This window comes from Xiphophorus maculatus, chromosome 5 (genome assembly GCF_002775205.1).
Source record: "Xiphophorus maculatus strain JP 163 A chromosome 5, X_maculatus-5.0-male, whole genome shotgun sequence".
NCBI classification, from domain to species: Eukaryota; Metazoa; Chordata; class Actinopteri; order Cyprinodontiformes; family Poeciliidae; genus Xiphophorus; species Xiphophorus maculatus.
The window spans coordinates 12675509-12701449 of record NC_036447.1 but is presented as its reverse complement, the minus strand read 5'-3'; the positions used below and the strand labels follow the sequence as shown (position 1 = coordinate 12701449).

At 38.0% G+C, this 25941-nt stretch overlaps 2 protein-coding genes across 3 annotated transcripts; both read right to left on the bottom strand.

The window, feature by feature from the left end:
* Positions 1–1062: 1062 nt before the first annotated feature.
* melk (maternal embryonic leucine zipper kinase) lies at positions 1063–10326 on the bottom strand. 2 transcript variants are annotated; one of them, XM_014470998.2, is made up of 18 exons: positions 10263–10326; positions 9876–9972; positions 9713–9798; positions 8605–8721; positions 8367–8510; positions 8222–8290; positions 7975–8067; positions 7652–7750; positions 7100–7168; positions 6003–6101; positions 5757–5843; positions 5479–5604; positions 5179–5334; positions 4040–4307; positions 2223–2316; positions 1976–2132; positions 1761–1864; positions 1063–1660 (listed from the first exon to the last, which is right to left on the bottom strand). In XM_014470998.2, exons 2-18 carry the CDS (start codon positions 9952–9954, stop codon positions 1483–1485), a joined length of 2025 nt encoding a protein of 674 aa, XP_014326484.1. In that variant the 5' UTR covers positions 9955–9972; positions 10263–10326; the 3' UTR covers positions 1063–1482. The 2 variants fall into 2 exon arrangements, with proteins under 2 accessions (XP_014326484.1, XP_023189101.1); XM_023333333.1 differs by lacking the exon at positions 10263–10326 and having other exon boundaries at positions 9898–9961.
* A 1371-nt stretch (positions 10327–11697) lies between these two features.
* Positions 11698–25591, bottom strand: LOC102221841 (tyrosine-protein phosphatase non-receptor type 9-like). Its single transcript, XM_014470995.2, has 13 exons — positions 25503–25591; positions 22643–22786; positions 21389–21478; positions 21038–21162; positions 19635–19740; positions 19438–19548; positions 18481–19358; positions 18266–18362; positions 17075–17144; positions 16002–16080; positions 15744–15894; positions 15372–15579; positions 11698–15016 (listed from the first exon to the last, which is right to left on the bottom strand). The coding sequence occupies exons 1-13, from the start codon at positions 25533–25535 to the stop codon at positions 14793–14795; spliced, it is 2316 nt and encodes a 771-aa protein (XP_014326481.1). The 5' UTR covers positions 25536–25591; the 3' UTR covers positions 11698–14792.
* Between the last annotated feature and the right edge of the window lie 350 nt (positions 25592–25941).

Below are 25941 nucleotides of genomic sequence, written 5' to 3'. Positions count from 1 at the left end.
GCACCACCTGTTTAAGGGGAGGTACTAGAATAGGACTCATTTCATTCCACCCTCTTACAAGATTTCCAAGAAAGAAAGCTCAACACTGCATAAACTAAAACTCAAACTCAGGCCAGAATTGTTGGAAACCTTCACCTCACACCCGCCAGTCTCTCATTAAGGTTAATTTTTCTCTCCTTATTAGCATTTGAACTCACAATTACCCTTCTGCACCCTGCTGATACTTCAAGGAGAACCTGCCACAAATGAATACTGATCACCTGCATCACTGTCACGACTGCATGGCACTTTCCCTTCAAAAACCGGGGAGGGAGGTTTACATTTCCACTGTATTGAATCACTTTCTTTGGAGTCAATTAAACTTTTTAAAGTCTAATACATAAAAATAGTCATGAAATTCTTATTTTGAAAAATAAAACTGATGCTTTAAATCAGCGTTTCCCAATTCCGGTCCTCAGGTCTCCCTGCTCTGCATGTTTTAGATGTGCCTCTATTCCAGAGCAGCTGATTCAAATGATTGCATGACCATCAAGTGCTGCAGAAACCTGTTGATCACCCATATATTCAATCCAGATGTGTAGCAGAAGGGAAACACCTAAAACATGCAGGGCAGGGAGGCCTGAGGACCGGAATTGGGAAACGCTGCTTTAAATATTTTTTGAACACCTTATTTTCTGTATCATCATGAATACATAAGATGTTTGTGATTAGGTATTGATTAAAATACATTCACAGCTCTTTGTTATTCCCCCAAACATCTGACCCAATTACTGTACTCCAGTAACCACATGCACCAATGATTTACTGATGTAGCACAGCAAAGTGTTAAAAATATTAATTAGAATAACTAAAAGCACAAAGACAAGTTGGGGGGACTTGAACAAAAATGGAGGACTTCAGATATTACTTGTTACACAAAAAATGAATGAGCAGAATACCACCATACAGAAACCACTGATCCCCTGACTTCTAAACAACAAATGGTACAGAAAAACCCAAGGGGACAGACTAATGATCTCAGTCGTTTATCTCAGTAAAGGAAGTGTATTTATTTAGCTTCTTTAACAATAAAAATGACAGTGACAATGAAAGACAAACACAGAAATAAAACAAGACATTTATAACACTGCAAAACAGAGAGAGACAACTGTAAACGCATGTAAATTAATGATGGTAAATTAATAATGCTCGTTTACTGAAGTGTTGACCATCGAGGAATGGAAACCAAAGTTCTGCTGTATTTCATACATCAAGACAATTAAAAGAAATAACTTTAATCTTAATTATTAGAAAGCATGGATTAAAATGTTCTACATAAACTAATGTATTACACAATCCTTACATGGCTGACCTACAGATATTAATGTGCACATCTTTGAATTAAGATATCCAACATTGATCAATTATTTCTAATTTTTCAACAGACAAAAAAAAAGGGGTCTTTTGTGTCACTAACAGACATCAATACAGCTAAAACACTGCTTAGATGCTGGATGTAGACAGGATGTCCTCCACCAGATGCTTGTAAACCCACGCGTCTCCCTTCAGCCTCTGCCGCCGCACGCCAACGACCTCCGGCCTCTGCAGTAGGCACACTTCCAGCTCAAACGCCATGGCTACCTTTCCATAATCATCCCAGGTCTGACACTTCAGGGCATATCTGAAGAACAAGCAGAGAAAACATCAGTGTAGAAACAGAAGAATCAGTTTAAAGAGGAGCAGCAAAAAAAAAAAGACAGACAGAAAATGCATCTTCTTACCCCTTCTGTGTGAAGTCGACATTTTTCTCTGGCAGGATGGAGAGGATCTGGTTTAACACCTGATCGGGATTGGTCTGACTAGTTAGGGTGACGTTATATTGAGCCTTGAAGAAAATAAAAGTAATGGAAATTTAAATTTCCCATCTGAATGTTGATGCAACTTTCTACAGAGCTCTGCCACTTCTGTATACCCGTACTGTTATTGTTTTGCGTACCTTAATCTTCCTTGGCGTGTCTCGCAGAGCTCGTCTTTTGCTTGGGGTGAGCATTGTGATAACCTTGTCTAGGCCCCTTTCCAAGGAGCCAAACACCTTCCCTCCTCGCTTTTTCTTCCCACTGTCTCCTGAAGCAGCCATGTCCAAAGACCTGGACCTGGGCAGCAACCATGGGATCACTTAACACTGACCCTCTACCTGTGTGAGTCTGTTTTTTTAAGCTACAGTTATTGTGTGATGAACTCACCTTCGCTCTGGACTGAACGCCAATACTTCCAGGTTTGCAGAATCATTCTCAGTAGCCCTGTTCTTGTTCTGCTCCTTGGATGCAATCTCACAACCTATTGACAGTCAAAGAAAATACGGCAAGACAGGTAAATAAATTTACAAAGGCAAGCTATCCACCAGCATGGTCAGTTATTTTATAAACTAAAGTAATTTACGTGTGGAGAACCCCCCCCCCCCCCCCCCCCCCCCCAACTAATTTTAGACTATTGCGTATGCCTGTAAACTAGAAGCCAAACGTATCTGTAATAAACCCAGGAAAAAATCTTCAATAGATAACAGGGAGGTTAGCTAACAGAAACAACTGTACCAGGTCATTAAATTGCAGGACCTCCTGCAGAGTGCATTAGCCACTAAGGGAATCATCCTTCTTTGTTGCTTTGGGGAATTATTTACCAATTTTTGTGATGTAATGTGAATTTTCCAAAAGACTAAGCAATTTTCTCAGAACAATAAAGCATTGTCTTAGAAAAGCATTCTCAGCTGTTCTTGAAAGAGTAAACTACGCTTTGTTTTTTCATGTTGATGACTGATCATATGTAATCGGCATGAAAAACAACTAAACAAAATAAAAAGTAATATTCTAGTTAAAACAGCTAAAGTTACAACAAAAAGTCAGTTGTTCAAAGATGTAACTGAAGGTAGTTGCATTTTTCTTACCACTATGGCACCATTTAAGAGAAAATAAACAGGATTTTAAAAACAATTGACCAAACACCTAATTTTCTTCTTTGCGCAATTCCAAATTAATAATTTGTGCCAGATCATAAAATGAAGTTGTGAGTTTACATTTTTTACTCTTTCACCCAGTGCAAACTTTTAAGAAAACTGTAGATAAAATTATCAAACACTGAAATAATGACATTTAAGTATTGCATTACATGTGAAAATGTTCAGGTGAAAAACCTTTACGCTTACGGTAAAAACCAATGTGTCTCTGACTTTGAATTTGATAACAAAGCTTAAAAATGAGCAACATGGAGCACTGGGCTTATTGTGGCAAGAGAACACATGTCACTACAGCCCATGTGGGACGGTAAGCAAAGGGAGGAGACAGCTACACCTGTCACAGCACACGCCTGGGGACAGACATACACAGACCACCGAGTGTGTGTGTGGACAAGGATGTCACCAGCAGCATGTCCATACTCTGCCAGCAAAACAAGAGGCAGCGCAGAGTCGCGGCGAGCTGAGCACAGAGGATTTAACATCAGCTGGGTCAAAATACAGCAAGTTAGTCAGCTGTTGGCTGACTTTCTGAAGGACTAATGAGGCTGGACGTCTGAGCAGAGGAGACACTGTGACAAATAATTAGGATTCTCCATTCATATTAGTGCCCTTCATTTACAGATAAGTGACAAATAATTAGCTTCCTGATAATAACCTCACCTTTGAGTTGACAGTGATAAGTGGATGTGTGGGTCCGTTTTTTCAGTGGCCGTAATGACAGCTAAATTATTGAAATATGAGTGGCTTTTGAATAAAAAACAGGGCCAATAAATGATTTTATTACCAGAAGACAATTTACTTGCAAATGTGTAGCATGTGGTTGTGGCACTTGCGATTATGAGAGCAGCGAGAGGCCGAGGGAATAGGATAAATGAAAGAGGGGGATGTGGAGAGGGCAGTTCATTAATGTAAATTTAATCTAATGTGGAGTTTACTTCAACCCCTTGTTAGGCTGAACAAACAATTACTGTACAAATACATTTTCTTAGGTTCTGTATTGTCTGTACTCAATTACTTTCGCTGGTTTACAAACAATAAAACGCCACTTGCCTTTAGGTGTGGCCACACTGGCTTTGGTGCCATTGCAGTTTGTGTTCTGATTGGGTGTGTTCAGCACGTTCTTGTTGGGTCGAGTCTTCTTACTGGAAGCAGGGGTTCGAGGGTGAGGCAGAGCAAATACATCGACTCCTTTCTCTTCAGCAATGTTCTCCTTGTTCTCCTGGTCCCTCTCCTTCCTCTCACGGTGTTGTGGCGTCACCGCGCTTCCTGGGGTCGGGGTGAACACATCTCTCTTTTCCGCTAATGGTGATGTGAGTTTCTTCAGAATCACAAACATAATTTTTTTTATGATCGCATGTTCATGTTAAGGAGTCAATATTTGAACTGTGGTGTTGTCTCATGGTGGCAGAAATGTGCCTTTTCCACATCTTGACACTGTAGACCACTTTTTCATGGTTGTAGTACCAAGAAAAATTATTTCCACTGGAGACTTTTTCTGTTTTTGCTTTGAAAAAATAAATTAATAATGAAAACACACACTTTAAAAAGGTGATTATAATGTTTGAAAAAGGCTCCTGTACTGACATATAGTCTTTGTGTACACTGCCCAATCACTTTTATGCAATAGAAGTAGCATTGGCCAATAACGGTGCATGGATTAGCCAGCGAGCAATTTGCTGCTTTATTGCTGTATTTTATGGGCCAACATCTTTACTGTGTGTGTTGATGCCATGCTTTACTCTGAAATTTTGAAAATTTTTGTGCTTTTTAAACTACTTAATAAAAAGTTTATAGTAGCAATAACAAAAATGGTTACTGAAGTAACTGCCAGGTGTGTCATTGTCTGAATTATGCATAAAATATTTATTTTCTTGCATTTAAAGGACTGAATGCATTTGGACAGACTTCATCAGCCAAATACAATGAAAATTCCTCCTACTCATTTTGCTCAGGTAAAATGAGTTTTAGGATCTGACCCTAGCTGCAGGATTGGAAATCGCACAAGACCTGTGATTTCACAAACCTTGGAAGATGTGAATGACAAACTCATCAATGGAGTGGGGTTTGTGGTTACATCTTCATTACAGAAGGGTAATCGGAAAGGCTCTTCTGCCACCTTTTACTCATCAGGTTTGTTATTGTGTATCTACTCCACTGCACATGTAAAGAAAACTAAAGATACCTCATACCATATCTTTGTTTTCATCTTGCCGACCTCTGCCTGCCTGCGTTTTGTGCTGTCGAACTGACACCCAGGGAGAATCATCAATATAGTCTGAGTAAAAGTCCAAAGACCCGATAATGACAGCGTCTTCGTCTTCACTGAAGTGAAGAGCTTCTCTTTTCTGAAAGTTGGGGGAAAAAATCCTTAATTACATTTTTATTTTGAATAATTAAGTAAATAAAATTATTATTATTATTTTTTAAACTAAATATCCAACTTTGTGATGTTCTAAAAATAGCATAGCTGGTCGGGTCCTGCATGTTACCTGCAGTCCTTGATGCAGAGGAGAGTCCTCACAGAGGCGCGCCTCAGGGCGAAGGCGAACAGGCTTCCCCTTCTGCTTCTTGGAGAGCAGCAGCAGGTAGGTGGCTGTGACCTGATCGTACTTCCACTGTGGGAGGTCAAATCTATTAAGCTACACATCTAAAGGAAGCTGTGAGAGTCTGCTCTCACAAACTATATGAGCTGAGAACACAATCATAAGGCAAACAAACGGCAACAAGCTGGGAGGCACAAGTATTAGTAACACACACACACACACACCTCCTTCACCAGCGCTGCGGTGCTTTCTCGTGATCGCTTCATGTTTACCGCCATCTCAGTGATACAGTCCTCATCTATGTAGGCAACCTACAAAAAAAAAATAAAATTTAAATCTGAGTGGGTCGGTGGTTGGGTGAGAGACTGCTCGTTCTGAACCAAATTAAGTATCCTTATTTAAAGTCAGCTTCATGAAAATCCGAGTGAGGGGTTTGTAACAGAGATTCGCTGCTTTCTGGCTGCCTGTACCGGCTGTCTGCTGAGCCACTCTACAGGGCTGTTGTAGTCCTTCATCACCCAGGGGTGATCCAGAAGCTGTCTGACTGTCAGGCGACGCTTGGGGTCCACCTAGAGGGCATGAGCAGAAACAACACCTCAGTGGGCAAAAACAAACCCTTGGTCTAAAGGCAGCATGATGTTTTATGTGAACATGCACGTCTCTATTTTACAATCATTTAGTAAATTCACAGTGCCTTTCAAAAGTTGTCAAATCTGTCATTTTATTCACATCTTGTCACGTTATAACCATACACTTTAATGTCCTTTTATTTGTATTTTATGTGACAGGAAGAATTTATGCAGAAAATTACTGAAGTGAAAGAAAAAATATACATGATTTATGATTTTTTTTTTCAATAAAAATCTGAAAAGTGTATCTTGCGTTTGTAGTCAGCCCCAGTGAGCAAAGCCTTTCTTAAACCACATTTTACTGCAGTAAGATACTGCCTTGACATGGGCATTTCCTCATTAATCTGTTCAAAACAGCTCAAGTTCAGTTCAAATTTGATGAGCAGAGTCTGTTATCAGTTTATACAAGTAACTGGATTGACTGAGCCATTATAATACATGTTATGTGCACATGTAACCAACTCTAGTCCTCGAGGGCTGGTGTCCTTCAGCTTTTAGATGTTTCTCTGTTTCATAATTAGGTCATTGGGAACTCTGAAGTACTTGACTACACGCTGAAAACATAATTTAACCATTTTATTCATGCATAGAATCAGCAAAACAACAAAAAACGTGTGTTGCTGATTGATTTTTCTAGGCATAAGTTTCAAAATCACTTTTTTTTCCTTTTCATCACTATTATGCATTTATTTGCTTCATAAATCTCAAAATATACTGAGATTTGTGCTTAAATGTGACAAACTGAAAAAGTTCAAGGAATCCACTTCTGTATATGACAGACATGAGTTATATGGTAACTCAATAAAACCACAGGGCTAAATAATTTTAAGTTCTTTGATTTCTTCTAAAAATAGTTTAAATACTAGAAAACCATAGCTAAGAGAAAACAGAAAATTAAAAATAAAAACAAGTAGTAAGCAGTCATACTAAATACACACCTGCATCATTTGGTTGAGAAGGATGATACTGCCTGGTGAGAGCCACTGTGGGTTGTCATATTTACCCCTCTGGAAAAAGAAGAATAAAAAGCTCAGGGTTAAAAGTTAATTCAAATTAACCTAATGGTTATAATTAAAATGTTGAGAATAATAAAGTTAAGTAGCAAATAAATAACCACCATATATTCAAATGTAACCAAGTGCTTTACTTTGAAAATTTAAAAAGTACTCCTTGATGTATCTACGTACCGATGGTGTGAAAGTGAGGATAAAAAAACAAATGGGAAAAACAATTTCCAGTGCAAATATGTGTATGTTTCTCTGCTCTTCCAACAACGTGGATAGAAAGAACAATAGTGCAACAACTGTACTTCCCTATCTTGTTAAGACTGCAGCAATGATCTAATAGTTTGTTTATCCTGGTCTCGCTCTAACCTCTTTATAGACTTGGTCTCGTCTGGTTCGGGTCAGGTGGTCTCAACTGCAAGGCTAGTCTTGTTGTAAATTAGACTGGAACTGCTTTATATTCAACAGAAATTGTACATCACATACCATAATCTTTCTGTAAAGGATCATGCAGTTGTCATCATCAAAGGGAAGATATCCACAGAGTAGAGCGAACAGCAGCACTCCCATACTCCATACATCAGCCTGGACATTAGACATCACACAGCAGCATGTCAGCACCAAGTGTAACAGACAGGATTTCACAGCTCAGCTGCTATGAGTTATGCACCAGAAAATATGATCAGGACAAACATCAAAGAGCAGAGCTGTGAAATCATTCTTACAGAGAGCAAGTCAAGCTGGGTCAAATGGATCTTACAAAAACCAAAGTCCAACATTTTAAAGTTAGAGCTTTGCAAATGTCTTACCTCTGAGCCAATATATGCTTTTCCCTGAATGAGCTCCGGAGCAGCATATGCAGGGCTCCCACAACATGTCATTAGCTCATAACCTAAACCCCCCTGAAAGAAAAAAACCCAAGAAATGTAAATTAAAAACAACAACACATAGTGGCTATTGTTGCACACTAGGAAAAACAAGATACCATAGAATTATTAATAATAATTAAAATTAATTTCTAATTGTCTTCATCACAAAGAATGATTCATGATGTACCTTTGGTTTGGCGCATAGGCCAAAGTCTATGAGCTTCAAGTTATGGTCCTCATCAATCAGCAAATTTTCCTACAGGGAAGAGAAACAACTTGATTTAGCTTTAGTTGCATTACTTCACATCCAGGTATGTAATTGCAGTTAGTACCGGTTTAAGGTCCCTATGAGCGTATCCTTGGCTGTGGACGTAGGCCATTGCTGAGACAATCTGTCTGAAGAACACCCTGGTCTCTTGCTCTGACAGTCGGTCCTTGGCTATGATGTAATCAAACAGCTCCCCACCAGGGCAGTACTGACCCAAGACCCAACAAAAAAGATAATTATATAAAAAACTCATGTCATAATCTCTACCATTTAGAGTGAGTGTAAAGTTGGAGGGGAGTTACCTCAAGCACCATGAAGATCTGTGTTGAAGTTTCTATGACATGGTAGAGTCTGCAGACATGTTGATGACTGAGGTTCTTCATGGCTTCTATCTCCACCTTAACACGCGGCAAGTCATCCTGAGTGGAACGATGATCATTTAGCTTTTTGGATGAATGAATTGAATATTTCTTTACAGAACAAATAATAATATTTAATTTAGTTTTGACTGTTATTTTTTGCAAAAAGCTAAAATCTTGTGTAAAAGCCATGCTGACATTTGTACAACAAACTTGAAAGAGCAGCACAACATTATTACTGTTGGCACTCATTTTCTTTGTCTCTGGCAGCAAAACTCTTTTTAGTATTACCGTTTCCTGTCTTAGTAACTTAAACCCTTAATATTAACAGAATAATTAATTGCATGCAAGATCAAACTATAGAACTTGAAGAATAAACATCCAATGACTTATGTGGAGGATCTCTCCACTTCAAACAAATGACTGGCTAAGCCCATTAAAATACATTCCTTAAAGAATAAACTTATCATGAACCATTAAAAAATATATAGTGTGGTTACCATAGCATAGTTTTTTGGCTGAAAGTGAGACTGGTCTGATTAACAGTTAAACAGATCTTGACACCAAAAACATTCTTCCCCTTTTTCATGCATCATTTATTTATCTGGACTCCAATTCTACATTTTCTTATTGTTTCTATTTATCATTGTTGACATTATGAATTTTTTTAATGCTCTCATTTGTTTATTTTTGTTTTCCTATTGGTTTATTGTGCGTCACGTGACCTGGCTAATTTAACACACGCGTGTCAAATAAAAGTTGTGTGTGTCCTTCAAACAAAGGAGGAACACCACGAAGTCAAACTGTGTTTCGTGTATGTCACATTTAACGCGGTGCCAAAAGTGAACCTGCTAACAATCACCATCATTATTACTATTGTCTCCCATTTCCTTTGTATCTCATCAATCAGGAGGGAGATGAAGCCTCACGAGTGTGTTGTAAAAATAATTGTGCTTTTTTTTTTTTTTTTTTTTTTTTAAGTGAACATTTTCGTACCAAAACCAAATTCATGTCTGGACAGTTTTAATGAAAAGGTCTATTTGTGCCTCACCCCGAGATCTTTTTTATTCATGATCTTGATGGCAACCTTTTCTCCTGTCAGCAGGTGTCGGCCCAGTTTAACTTTAGCAAAGCCGCCTGCAAAAATAAACAAGGTTCAAAACCCCCACATTCGGGACGAATCGACACAAACATGAAACACTTTAACACAGCACCTGAGCCGATAGTCTCATAGACCTCATAATATTTGTGGAGCTCTGCGGCTCCGCGGTGTTCCGTCCTCTCCACAGGCATCCTCCTCGTTCCAGCGACCTCAAGATAAAACAGATTCACTTATCACCTCACCGCCGACATCAACGTACAACACAAACCTTCAAAACATTTTTATTTTGGTTTTAACCTTCTTTTCAGTGCCGTGCAGCTAACGTTTTCTGGCTGCTAACTTGCGTTTGCGCAACCAGAAAATTATTGTTGATATAAAGTAAAGTTACAGTGCTACAATGTCATTCGGTACAGACGATTAACTCCTCTCTATGCTTTAAAATTACCTTTTCTTGTTAGAAACAGACGTAAGCCATAAAGATGAATGAAGAAACACTTACCTTAAGGATGTTTGGTTACAGGAGTTTGAATTTCGCCCGTCAATTGACGACATTTCCTGCTTCCGGTTTGTTTGCCCCCTTGTGGTAAAATGTGGTATTACACTAGAAAACGACCCACAAAAAGCATGATTCGACTAAGATTCATCCACCAAAACCCCTTATAAAATTTTTTTAGAAATGATTTTGCCTTTGAACTTTGTAGTGTTTTACAAAGAGAAAAAGGTTTTAAAAAGGCACTGATACACGGAAACATGCTTTTTCAGGCTTTCTCTACAGCTTGAAGAAAACTAAGAAGGATCTAAAATGTTTTACTTCCTATTACAGCAAATGTATACAAATTTGATTTGATTTTATATAAAACTTGCAAATTATAAAGTAACTATCAACAAAACAGATTTGTTAACAAATTTGTGCCTGCTTTAACGTACATTTTACCGTTTCAACACTATAGTGCAAAACAGATCAGGGATAGTGTACATAAATTCAAGTTGGTGCATTAAAAAATTAAGGGAGCAGAATATCATCAAAACATCTATTTTAATAACTTCATTCAAAAAGTGAAGTTTATATTAAAAATACATTGCAGAATAATTTTCATACTTTAATTAATTTTTTTTCATTGTGATGATTGTGGCTTACAGCTAATGAAAAGCCAAATTTCAGTTCTTTGAAAATGTAAATATATAATTAGGTCGTTAGAAAAAAAAAAAAAGAACTTCAATGTCCAGACAGACTTCTGAAAAGCATGACTGTGTAAAATGCAGTATTTGCACTCCATTCTTAGTTGGAGTTACTTTTGCATTGACTACTGCGAGTTGAGAAACCTCAGCCTTCATCTCATCTGCACTGTTGGTTCTGGTGTCATCCTCTGATTGGACATTGCTCCATGGATTCTGTGTGGAGGTTTGGTTTGGTACGGCCGGTTTGCTTACAAATCAGGCACAGTGACACCATGGTTGCTATTGCTGAACTAGTTTTGACAATGTGGGAAGACATCATGTCCAATTGGATAATTAAATTACCATGTCTATAAAGCTGGTCAACAGTGAAGTGCAATGAAACATCCTGTTAGATGGCTGCTCTGACTTTAGAGTTAATAAAATACAGCAGATCAACACCAGGAGATAATCATAGTCTGCAAATTATCACTGGCTGTAGAAATTGAACTTCCAGGAGCTTTGCACACATTTTGCAAACTGCACACTGAACAGCCAACATCTTGAGCAATAACCTTTTGTGGCTGGTCATCCTTGTTAAGGAATTTATTGTCTATGCTGCCCAACAGTCATCAATTTTCACAATGATTGTGTGCAGGCCATAACATTTTTGCTTTCAAAGTTATGCTTATTGATCTTAATACAGTAATTTTCCAAGAATGTAACAAATCGTGGGTTTTCATGAAAATTAACTGAAATAAACACTTGAAATATATTACTGTTTCACTTTGTGAACTGCCTTTATTTTACTGAATTATATCAATGATATTCTGTTTCATTAAGCACAAGTTTAATGCTAGTTGTAAAACAAATATTTGCCCAAACTGAAGGTTCAAAAATTTAAGCTACTGCCATAATTATCTGTAAACAACTTAAAAGTCAGCAGTGAAGTGAAAATATGCTTTAAATGTTCACATCTATTTGGTCAAGTGGATATAACACCAGGTCTGCATTCATTCAAGATAGTAAGATCATTGCTTTAATGGGTTGACAGCATGTAAAAGGCCATAATTCAATCACATTAACTTAAAGCACTGAAATGTGAAAAACAAAGACCAGTCCAAATTGCGCCCCATTTTTCCCATATAAATTAAAACTAAAAGCACAGGGACCAGCACTCCCCCATACACTTTCTCATATTAACATGGCTTTACATAAATGTTAGCAATGTTTTCCATGTGCTCTGGGGAACACTTGGGGAATTGCTCTATGAATGAAAGGCTGTACTGGTAGTGTCCATGCAAGAAGGCTATTGAGAATGTTAAAAAATAAAAATAATACAATAAAAATAAGGTGAGCCTGGGCCTTTGGCATTAAGGGTTGCAGGGTCCACATTCACAAGAAAATATCCGTGTACGTTTGACTATCTTCTGACACCATTACCCCAAAAAACATTCATGGCTCTTTCCATGCTGATTAACTCCTTTTATACATACAACAGAAATGACAGGTGCTTATGCTTTTTTTTTTTTTTTTTTTGCTAATTATTCCTTGTGTTAGCTTTTTTTTTTTTTTGGCTTTGTCCTTGGCTTAGGGTATGAGATAACTGGATGGTAACACCATCCTTACTAAAGGGTTCTGTAATAAAACCTCAAGAAAAAAAAAAAAGAGTTACAGTCCCCCACCCCAAAGAAAAGCTGTCCAAAATTGGACAAACACGACTTTTACACGTTAGTTCTGAAAATATGACAAGTTACAATTTTTAACAAAATGTATCCGTCTACAACAAAAAATATACATTTCACTCCTCTTGAGATTTGTTCAGCTTATTATATGTAATAACTGGTCTGTTTTCTTTGTAGCATCGTACCAACATTCACGGACTTTGATATTGAAGTATAAAGACAAATACAGTAGGATAAAATACAGTTAAAAAATACAAGAAAAGATGTTTTTCTTAAATGATAATTTATCAGATACAAACCCAGAAACTGATCCTTGACACACACACACACACAAAAAAAAAAAAAAAAAAAAAAAAGGAAACTAGAGTTACCCCCTGAGGTCAAAAGATGAAACTATAGCCATGTCTCAAACCAGAATTTACTACTAAATACTACACTACTTTGTTTTTGTTTTTTTTAAGTAGTGTGCTCTAAACTGGACGTCCTTTGTGACACACATAATGTGCAGTAAGCAAGTGCACTAGTTTGGGCGTTACAACACACTAGCAAGATATGACACTAAGGAAATCATGAAGGCACCGTTATCTGAGGCACAAAACACCTCAAGAATCAAACAACTATTGTGTCAAGGGAGGAAGATAAAAAAAAAAAAGAAGAGAATTACAAGTTCAAAAGGTGATTTTGTTTTGACAAGTGCAGTGCTTTGCTGAAGTACTCAATCTCACTGAACTATATCACATCTTGTCCCACAACAGCAACCCACATTGCATTTAATACAATTTTATGTGATTGATCAACACAGTAGTTTATAATTGTGAGATGGAAGAACAATGATACACTGTTTTAAACGCCCTTAGATCCGCACGTTAGGTGGGAGAACCTGCTGACAGACACAACCATTAGCAATTCACAAATCTGTCCTGCGTGGACAAGTAGCAAGAAGAACAATATTTTTGAAATTAAATAAAAATTCACACCACAGATTTTCATTTGCACAAACTTTTATAAACCATGTCCTAACTTCACATTATAAAATACTTTGTCTTGGTCTATAACATAAAAATCCCACTAAAATACAAGGATGTCTGCAGTTGTGATGTGAGAAAAATGTGAAGCAGTTCAAGGGGTATAAATACCTCTCCAAGGCTCTGTTTGAGGCAGTGAATCATATTAAGGCCTAATTACTCAAGAACGTCCAGGCTTAATGCATGTACAGCATATATCAGCAATATGATGTTAGAACCTGACTCAGAGATTTGCCAAAAAAAGATGCATTTAAAAACTAGAACTCTAGTTATTCTCAGTCTGGTTTGCTACACAGACCTTCTCTCTCAAGGTTAAGTCAATTATACTCCGCTAGGCATTGTAAGCTTGTATTTCAGAGGATGTTATTATGCGCAATAAAATATACATGTATGTTAGAGGAATATATGTGGGTTTCAGTCTGTAAGATCTCAGGAAGGAGTACATCCAAGCATTCAGGGTGAAGACTTTGGCTTTAAAAAGTTAGTCTAAATATGCACGAATATGAAGTGCATATAAATCTTATGTCATCAAATAAAACTGGATATGAAATAGTTGAATAAAATGGAAATGAACAAAATGGCTCGCAAATAGTCAGTCACAAAATGTCTCACCAAAAACCATTTCTTCTTAAATGAGCAAAAAAATAAAAATAAAAAACAAGAAATGTTTTCAAGTTTCACCTTTTCACACATGTCGCATTTCATCTGTAACCAGACTTGTTTGAAAAGGAACAAGAACTTTAAAAAGGAGCTGATACTTGGATTCGGAGGGCTTGAAGGGGTAAAAGTTCAAGTTTATCATTCCTCATGTGCAAGTCAATATAAAAATGCTACAAGTCGTACAACGCTTTTGTCAACGTGGCGTGTGTAAGGGCAGGCCAAGCCCCCTCTCCTCTCTAGTTTGCTTAATAAAAAAGGGGCTTGGATATTGGCAGGCCAGCTTGCTTATCGCTGCTGCAGTGCATAGTTTCTAATGCACTGCATTTTCTGCTCCGGCTCTTCAGCTGCATCTTGTGTGAGGGAAGAGCAACGGTTGGAGTCCACTATCGTCTCTCTTTGATGGTCAAAGGATCTCCTCCATCCTTTACTAAGAAATGCTGCTCCTCTCATATTTATTCCTATAACTTCTGTTTATGTTCAACTAACCATCCGTGGAAGTATGTCTCACTCGCTGTCTGTTTCTAATTCTGAGTCGGACCACTGCACTGGGCTCAGTCTCCCATGTCGCTGGGCGTACTCTATGACGGCAGTGTAGCAAAAATAGTACTGGTCCCAGGTCTGGATGCTGAAAGCCCTCTGTGTGCGCATCCTTCGCACTGTCTGATGAACGTTTACTGTGCCTACGTCCTCCAGCTGTGACAGGCAAATGTCGAGTGTGCAGAATGTGCCTTAAGAGGAAGGAAGGAAGACGAGATGGATTACTGAGCAACACTCAATAGAATACAGAGGCAAATGCCAACATTAAAATGTATAATAAATATCAAAAAATAAAATCATATACAGGATAAATGTATTTTTTACTTAAGCTGAACTTGCATCCAACATTTTAAAAACATGAAGTATGCAAACTTGAATGCAAATAAGGCAGTGTTAAAATTTTGCTGCATCATAGCTTAGCTGCGTCAACTAAGCCAGTCATGTAAAATTCATCATGACATGACATCAAATTCAATTTCCTGTTACAAAGCTTACTGTAACTGCAGGTGTTATCGGGTGAGATGACTTGACAATAGTTGCGTTTACCTGTCCGACCGATGCCAGCACTGCAATGCACAACCACCGGAGGGCCCCCTGGAGGGCCTCTCCAGCTGGACCCCAAGCTTTGCACTGCTGCCTTCCTTCTTTCAAGTACATGCTCACGAAAGTCCAACATAGCTGAAGCACTTTTAGGCACCCCAAAGTCTGGCCAGCTGACATAGAGGTAGTGACAAACTTCCCGTTTCTCTCCAGACTACAAACACATGTAAAAAATAAAATAAATAAATAAATAAAATTGAAATCTTACAAACTGGCTGTGCATACAAAAAAAAACCCTGAAATTGATGTTACATTTTTTTTTATCTCTTGTAAATCTTAAACAGCTTTAAATTCATGCAAGCCTGTGTATGAGCCTACCTGTGTGTTGTATAGTTCAAGATAGGAGAGCTTGAAATCCTGAAACACCTGGATGTGTGTGTTTTTAACCATAAAGTATCCATGCTGTTCAGTTCTACCCTCCTCCAGCGGCCAGTACTGACCACATTTGACCCGTCCACGCTCTACCACCCTAAGAAAACCATGTTACTTAATATTTAGCCATCAATTCTGAGTTTCAATGCATGTTGCAAAAATGTTTTAATGACAATCAAGACAACAGTAGATATAAAATCTCACCTGGTGGTCATGACAATGATAAGTACCATCTGCTCCCATACCATTCGCCAAAAGTCAACAAATGTTTTTGGCAACGGACCTGAAGGACAGAAAGTCGTGGTAATAAAAAGGCTTCATGTTGCTGAGGAATGAGCCCTGAAACCTGCAGCTCCAAAGCCTTAAGTTGCTCTTTAATCTTTACACAGTGGCTCTTAAGATGGATAAAAAAAAGAAAAAAAAAGAAATGATTTTTTTATATATGAAACAGAAAAAACTAATTTTAGAAGTTTATCGTAAAATGTGCATGAGCACATTGTCACAAAAAAATACAAGTAAATGTTTTATCCTCTGTTGTGCTTAGTTTATGTAGAATATCACAGAACAGACAGAAGGTTTAACTCCACAAATCACTGAATGTGTCTTTATATGACAAACAGATGTCTAAATTGCTCAGAATTAATAAACACAAATTGAAACAATGTTTGTGACCAATATTGATAAGGCCAACAGTGTTTCTTATCTCACTTCGCTACAAACAGGAATTACTCACATTTCTGGAAAGATTTGTTAACCCTAAGCTAGCGAGAGGAAAACAACAAAGCAGCTTGTATTCAGATACATGAGACATAAACAGCAAGACGTGCAACTCCACATGCATCACACAAAAGGCAGGTAAGTGTGTGTGTTCACCACACACTATCCCAACCCTAACCCAGGTTTTAAAATACATTAAAATTAGTAGAGCCACGTTTTATAGTTCCCTCTCCTCACCACTTTAACTAACAAATTATTTCACATTTATTTAAGTGAGTAATATCAACTGCAGTAAAAAAAACAAATCACTGTTTGTTAACCTGAGCAAAACATGAACCAAGTAAATTCAGAATCAAGACATGATGGGGCAAATTGTTCTTCTGTACTTTTATCTCTACTGTTCATTTGATACTGAAAACACTGAGTGTTAGTTTCCAACAGTGGTAAGTATTAAAACAGTAGTCAACTAAACAGGCTTGTGTCACATAGATCTCAGGACCAACGTATTAGTCTACAGTTTGACAAAACTTGCATAAAGAAAAACAAAAAGAGTTTTGAACCTTGAGTGGCGATGTAGGCATTGCTTCTCTTGTACCCATCCATGAAACTGGCATTTATGTAATCTGATGTCTGAAAAAAACAAAGACAAAACAAAAGACAGGTTCAGGTAACAACCCAACATCCTCTGGCAGGAGAACAGCAAAATATTATTAATAATAATAACATTATTATTTATGAACATTTTATAAATATTTTATTATACAAAGTACAAAAATGGATTCATAGATGATGTGACAAACAGCTATAGTGGATTCTGATGAAAAGATTAATGTAGTTATAGTGTAGTACAAAACTATTAAATACCCTTTCTACTTTTCACATATTTTGTCAAGTTACAAAATCAGGCTTCAATGCATTTCATTGGGATTTTATGTGACCAGACACCACAAAGTAAATTGTACTTGTGAAGCAGAAGAAAAATTATATATGGCTGTCAAATATAAAGAACTTGAAGAAGAGATTCATATTTGTATTTAGCCTAATTCTTGGCAAGCTTTGAACAGAGAACTATTTTAAGAAATTGAACGACTACAAACCAACATAATATGACAAGAAAGGAAAGAATTAAGCAGACAAGAGGACCAAAGTAACTCTGGAGGTACTGCAGAAATCCACATCAGAGATGGGAGAAACTGCATTAATAAAGAAATTATCAGCACCTTCCTAAAATAATGGCCTAATTTTTTATTTTTATATTTTTGCCAAAAGTGATTTCTGCAGGAGAATCTAAAACAGAGCTTAAAAGACATTGTTTGGATAAAAGCATGTCTATGCATCAGACTAATCTGATCAATGTCAAGTCAAAAGCAAAGCAAAAATCTATGGCAAAAACTGATCTCTACAAAAGATCCATCCATTTTGACTGAACTTGAAATATTTTGCAATGGTAAATGGGCAAGAATGTCAGTCTATAAAACAGCAAAACTGGAAGAGATACCCAAAAACATAAAAGATATAATTCCAGGCAATATGTGCTTTTCAGAGTATCATATTATTAAAAAAAAACAAACAACTAAATAAATAATTCACTAAAGTTTGTGGTGGTAATGTGGCAAAATGTGTTGAACAGAAACAGAAAACAGAATTTTAAATATCTGCATATTTTGTCAAGAGTCTTAATTCACGTGTAGTCATCTGAAAATAAAAGAAACAATTAGGCCAGAGATAACAAAAAGGGATAAGATAATTACCTCATCTTCATCATCACAGAGTTGACAGAGTCTGACCCGTGATTGGTCCAGGCACAGAACATCACTGTACCGGTTTTTAATCTGATTTGACATTTTTCTGTAAAGACAGTTAGGAGTTCAGTCTGAGGTAATATGGACTGGTGTGAATCTTCCTGTCTGGATAGTTTTCCTAAACCAGCAGAGATAGAGACACAGTGAAACCGACTGAGACTTACTTGGAATAGTCGAAGGTGCCGGCTGGAGGCTCCTTGCGAATGTCCTCGTACTCCTGGTAAATCCCCTTCTTCTTTTTCCTCTTGACATACTCCACCAGCTGATGGACCGTCATTCCTCCCTGGTCCGGCATATGAACCGATACCTCCGTGTAAAGATTCTCATCGTCATCCGGACCCCATGACGAAGACAGGGCTGGGGACTGCGATGCAGCCTGGTTGGGTGGGCGGGGCAGAGCTTTCTGAGGCAGCGGAGGAACCCCTTCCCGTTCTTCGTCCTCATCCTCCTCCTTCACAGCTTCGTTCTGAAACCGGCTGGCAGGGTTTGTTGTGGTGCCAGCTGCTGGGTCGTCATCGGCTTTCTGTGATAGCGGTGTGTTGGGGGGAGTGTCTGACTGAGTAGGGGCTCGGCCGTTCATGTTTGAGTTGGGACCAACGCCTGTGTTGGCTCCGCCCAAGGCCGTACCGTTCCAGTGCTGGTGGTTTCCCTGCGACTTGTCTGCACTGGAGTTGGAGCCCTGTTGGTACTGGCCTGGGCCTTGAGTCCTGCCCTCCACACCGACAATGTGGTTCTGAGGGTTAGCATTGTTGTCATCGTAGCAGTTGGCGTTAGCCACGGCTCGCTCAGTACCCTGGAGGGTGTGGGAAGGCACTGTACCAATGCTTGCGTTGCTATTGTCCAAGCTGTAGGAGCGCAACAGGCTTCCCACGCAGTCATGTGTGTCGTGTTCTTGTGTGTCACCCTGGGCGGTGTTGGACTGCATGTTAACACAGGACTGGATCCAGGCCACGTGGCTGTACTGGGATGTTCCACCAAGATGCTCAGGGAGGGAGGAGACTGGAATATGACTGACCAACTCGTGAGCTCTCACTGTAGATACCTGGGAGGAAGAAAAATACTTTATAAAAGTCTATTACCTGACTTAATAAATGTGCACCCAGGAAATTTTATGCACACACCCTTTCCCTCAGCTTTTCTCTGACAAAAAGTCGAAGAACTGCGAACGGCGCTCGGAACCAAAGTGGGGAGGACACAATGAAGACGCATTTTAATCGGGCAGGAAACGCCCCCTGAGGAATGGAAGGAGACGCACAAAATAAAACGGGATCTTCATTACAGAAAACACACAAATGTATAAATAAATATGGATATTTACCTTGAGCAAATTCAAAATCTTGACACAGAGTTCGTAGTCAAAATTTCCATAACTTGAGTTTGTCATGTCATAAATAAATATGAGTCCATCTTTTTGAGTTTCCAAACTGCAAATAAATGAATAAGATGGTCACATAAAAAAGAGCAAGATCGAAAAGATCACCTAGATACGACTGAAAAAAATTATGTAATTCTGTTAAGCTTTTGTTGTTTAGCTTCAAATGAAGTACATGTGTTCATAGCACCTTGCAAAAGTATTCATGCTCCATGAATTTTTTTCTCTTTACATCTTTCCTCACTGTACACAAACTTCAATTTATTTTGTCATTTTGTGAAATGGACCAACATAAAGTATCACATAACTCCAGTAGAAGCAAAAAGATATGGTATGCATTTTTATCCAGCTCTTGTTAGCCTGATACTCCTATATAAAACTATTTGGCAGGATATAGTGTAGCAGTGGAGCAGGCAGTCAATATATTAAGGGAATAACTTTTAGATGTACCTGCAACAAAGTGCACTTAGAAGTCACTTAATCAGTCAAACAGAGATGCATGTTATTTAATCTTGGCATATATAAAGATCACCTAAGAAGAGCATAGGACTGAAGTAGTTTAATTTAAAATTTTGGTTCCAAGCAATCATAAAAACAGAATAATGGCTAAAAAAGCAAAAAAAATAAAAAATAAATAAATGTTTTTTTAAATTACTGTTTTATCATATTCTGATTTGCATCTACACTTTTATTTTATAATATTTAATGACCGATTGTTGTTTCTACCTCCTTTACCACTGTATCAACATGCTTCATGAGATCATGTTTGGAAAAGTGAAAGATGGCAGAAAGAAGATCGTAAACAGCTTTTACTGGCACTGGTCGGTAAAAGTATCCTACGGTTAACAGAACAATTTAGCCAAACTTCAATGTTATAAATTAGCAGTGAAATGATCTATTCACAAAGGGATGGCAGCAAAAAGTCTGCTAGAGGCCACAAAAGACGGTAGAGGTTCATCTTCCAGCAGGATAATGACCCTCAACATACAGCCAGAGCTCCGTAGGTTTACATCAAAGCATATCCATGTGTTACAAATATACAACTGAAACCCATAAAACCAATTCAGAATCTGAGGCATGACTTGGAAAATTGATATTCACACACACACAGCCGCCAGTCTGACTGAACTTGAGCTATTTTGCTAAGACAAATTTGCAAAAATGTCAGAAAATGCCTGCATTTAGTTTTTCTTATGTGTTATTAGATACTTTTAGTATGTTAAAAATATTTAACAGCATCATAAACAGAAAATTTTAATATTTTATAAATTAAGTATCTGACAAAAAAAATGAAAGAGCAGCTCAACAACAACCAAGTGTGATCACAGAACTGAATATTGATGCCTCACCTCTCTATGGCTTTATCCAGCTGATAGATGATGGCCTGCAGAACAGCTTTGTGGGTGGTGATGTCTGGCCGATGGAGGCGAGCAGTGAAGAGTGCTAGGGCAGCACCATTAGCATCTCGGCCAGGCTGGTGTGATCCAGGTCATTAAAAAAATAAAGAAAAATCCAAACAAAAACAATACACATTAAATAAAATGATGCTATTGCTCTACACATGTTAATCAGTCAGGTCTGCAAAGAACATCATAATAAAAGTCCTCTAAAAGCTTGTTCTTCTCCTTTAGACTGGTGTGTAACTGCAAGACACATGTTGTTTCTTTGTATTATGCTCCAACAACTGCATTAATACTAACCAGGACTGTAAATTTGCCACTTAGCAACTCAGAGCGGAGGGGTTCCTCGTCTGGGTTTATATTGATGATACCCTCTTTGATCCGGGTATTCTAATCAAAACAAAGAATAAACAGAGGAAAATCATTATCATCCTTGTATTTTTTACAGCAGCTGTTTAAAGCAGGTAAAGATGTGTTGAACGACAGAAGATTAAAACATGAAAAAAAGACACGCTCTTAAAAATTAGAGGAAGAAATGAGGGATCTAAAAGGGAGACAGTAAATATTTAAAGGCAAGCAAACGCTATTCACAGCACCAACACTACAATGCTATTAATAGGTCTGGTACCACATATCAGACTCAAACTAACAGGGCAGCAGACACAAGTTTTCTTTTTCATAGGAAAGGATTTTTCTATGGTTGCAAACATTTTGATTGCTTTCTGTAAAAAAAAAAAAAAAGAAAAAAGAAGGAACATAGATGTAGAAAAACTAGATTGTTGTGCAAATGGCACTCTACACATCAAATGGATTTATATCAGCTCTGAGACTGGACATCTATGGACTGAATGACATAGCACTTCGGTATTTAAAAGACAGCATCTGCATGTAGTTAGGGTTACACAGAAAAGATCAACTAACTTCCCACAGTGGAGGTTTAAGAAAGTGTGCAGAAACTATTGGAAGTAGAAAGAAAAGGACTAACTACAGTCACCAAATGATTCATGGACCGATTTGGGGCAGAACCACAGATTTAGAGAATGGGGTCAGCTGTTGGTGTATAGGAGGAAAATAAATATTTATATTCATCTGCAGAGAGCCTCACATCTATGTAGTTTGACCTGATTAAAACTAGATTGTTTAGTGCAGTTCATGAGTGCAAGGCCAATCAGTGTCTAAAATGACAAACTATAGTTTATTGGAGCACAGGCCATTCTTTCCATAATGGACTACCGCCACAGATCAATAGTTTCTCAGTATGTAATCAAAAACAAACTTCCTACAATATTTAATGACAAAAAAGTTCTGATCTAACAGCAGTACACATCAGTATTTCACCATAACATGCGATCTATTCCACTGACAAACATTTATTTGTCAGTGGAATATTTTGCTTAACCGATTTTAACACTTATTGCACTTAGAAAGACTAGGATTTGTTGTTGTTGAGAAAACGGCACACATTGAATGGAGATATTTTTAAAACATAACTTACTATAGGACTTTATAGGAAAGTACAATTAAGTAAAAAACAGGGAATGAAACAAAGCATACCTTATATGCTTGGAATAGATCGATGGCTCTGGAGACGTCAAACTTGCGGGCCATAAGAAACTTGACAGCTGTAGGCTGGGAGACAAGCCCAGCGCTGTGGGGGTGCTCCCTGCTCCTCACTTCTCTCAGGAACTCCTCCACAGCCTGACAAACAACAAGAGATCAACTATCTGATGGAAGACATCATCAATAGACGATACATTATCCATTAGGTTTGGGAATAAATTACAGATATCAATTGAAGCAAAGCTGGAGGAAGCAAGCAGAGAAAAATAAAGGATGAAATCTAATGGGTGGCAAACAGATCAGCCTTCTACATCTCGAGCTAAAGTAACGTGTATGATACAGATAGCAGCTTGTATGAATGAAAACACTCAGTTTGCCATTTATAGAGTAGGATGTATTGATCCTTCAGATGTGAAGGCAGAAAGAGTTGCACTGAACACATTTTTTCCACATGCAAAACAAATAAAGAATGTTAAACCCATTGCATATTGACGGTACATTCTGATTCAAATAGGAAACGTCAAAATCATCTCATATTCCAGACCTTCTTGTCTTGTCAAGTTTAATTCTACATTCAGGATGGAAAGATGGTTACTCTAGAAGATTATACTGCAAAAAACCAAAGCTGACACAGTAACAGACATTCAACATTTGATAAACTTGTTGGATTACTCAAAGCAAAAAAAAGAAAAAAAGAACAATATTGGCAGACCACCAAATGGCTCAGATTCTCAGATTTAGCCCTGACAGCAAGTAGCAGATGCAGTAGCAGATAACGTACAATTTTCATCTATGCAGTAATACAACAAAATAAAATAGAATACAATATAGAGAACTATGCAGTGCTTTAAAAACATTTGTTTTTGCTGACTTTATTTAATTCAAGTGAATTTAAGACATTTAATTTGACAAAACCACAATGCTTTACCTAAAAACACATTTTAAAAAATGATGTACATGTTTAATGGTGCAAATTTAATCATGGAGTCAAGCTCCCATCCTGCCTACTGAATATTCAAAAGAGGACAGTGGTTGACTTGTAGACCTTTGCCAAGGTAGATAAGATTGGCTTCACATGCAAGTATCAGCTGCTCACCAATGTCCCAAAATTAAGGAAATCGGGGCAGATTTATCGGTGCACCCATATTTAAAATGCTATTATAAATGTCTATTCATTCTAAAACAAACTCGTTCTAATTTGCATTTCGTGTCCTCTGGATTCTGAAAAGATAAAAAGACTATATAATGTTTGCATAATATATGCGTGTGTAAGTATAATTTCAAACAGAGTTTCAGGTTATTTTGATGTCTGTTAATTTTCTTCATCCAATTTTTATTTGTGAACAATTTTTTTTTTTTTAAAAAGACAGACAACAAAAACCAGCAAGCATGCAAATGGAAATTATTGAAGTCACTTAAACTTCTACATTACCCATAGGCTGTCAATGAAAAAAAACACTATAAATATATTTATGCTCAACTTTCTGAAAAATTAAGGCCATTCAAGAGCAGACCATTTAAAGCTAAATATTGTATTTATTATTTCATTAGTTGGACAAAAAGGTAACTATTCCCTGAAAATATAGACTGATGTGATTACTAAACCATGTCTTTAGAGTGAGTGAGGACCTGCTCTAAATATTGTTTGGTAGGAAAATCTCCCTGTGCCATATTGATTTTCGGATGTAAAACATTTTGAGAGTCTATTCTAGTTGTCTCAGTTTAAAATGCTGTTTGAATACAGCAAGGACAGTGAGCCACACATAAAGCCAGCTTAGGGGCCTCGCTGCTTGTGCCCACTAGCACAAGCTGCGATGTTCTTCAGCTTTCTGAAAGAATAACCATCATCTGAGTTGTAAAAGAGCTAACCTATTTAACTTCCTAGAATGCTCTCCAGCACTCACAGGATGATCAAAGAGGCCAACAAGTCATATGCACTCCAGGAATAGCTCAGCTGTCATTAAGCGAATTCATGCCACAGGTAATGAGAGATGATGCTACTCATGAAAACGTTATCTGTAAATCTGGGAAGTTTCTGGGGAGAGTGAGCGTCAAGTAACAATAGATGACGAGCAAAGCAAGCAATCATAAAAACAACACTGCCGTCTCAAATGCAACGAGACTTCTGATATGTGGCGTCAAAACCAAGAACTTTAATAGAAAGCGACAGCAACAACAACTCTAGGAACCCGACTATCATTTCGGCGAATTCATGATAGCACATCCGAAACACAAACCGCCGATTGTTAAGGTGGATCTGGGTCTATTTCTAGCCCGACTCTGTGTAGAATTAAAGTAAAGCCAACACTAATGTATAATTCCAAATTGTAGAATTTAGCTCCCGTAAATGTTTAAACTCCACCAAAGCAGCTGTTGAGGTGATTCCAGGCAAGTCAACAATAGCTGTTAGCATTAGCTAAAGGCTAGGTTACATGTGGTAGCTGGATCTATAACGTTAACCAACAAAAACAACCCATACACAAGTTCAGAGACAATGGTACAAGCCTAACTGTTACGTTAGTATACGCATCTCGAACACGTGTAATTGGGCCACGCTAATTTAGGGTCATTAAGCATACTGACACAGTGCCGGCTAATTTCTCCCCTTTACTACAAAACGCCATCGGGCTAACACACATGCTAACTCCTGTCAGTCACACGGGAGTCAGTAGTGTAGAAGAGCGAGCGAACGAACGGCCCACGGCTGTTTACCTCGCTATTATTCCTTGAACCAATTATTTTATAAGATATATTCTTAAATGAGGTCAGCCGTAGATGAAACGGACGATGACATGTATACACAACGAAAATTAGAAGGGAGCGAAGGGGGAAAAAATCGCTTAGAAACCCTTACCAGCTGCTCCTGAGTTGTCAAGGCTTCCGCCATCTTGAAGCCTCCCCAACGTCGCAGCGGGCGCGCCCACTGGCCGCGCGTTCACGCCCAGAGGCTCCGCCTGGACTGTGAGCTTTACTGGCAAGCTGTTTAATGGACCGCTCCAGTCTACTGCCCATTTTCCAACAGAGCATTGAGTCGATTAGAAGTTATGAAAAACAGCGAGATACAAATAATATATTATATTGACTTATATGAAGCAACTCGACAGTGTTGCTTCATAGAAGTAACACTGTATAAGTAGTTCCCAGAATCAGAATGTCAGAACATAGCCCTCTTATAGGTCATTGCGAAAAATGACATTTTTAAATCCCAAAAATTCTACACATTTCTTACAGATTGAAATTAAATGTAGTGCATTCAATGAGTCGTCCATAGCAATCATGACTGTGGGCGGGAA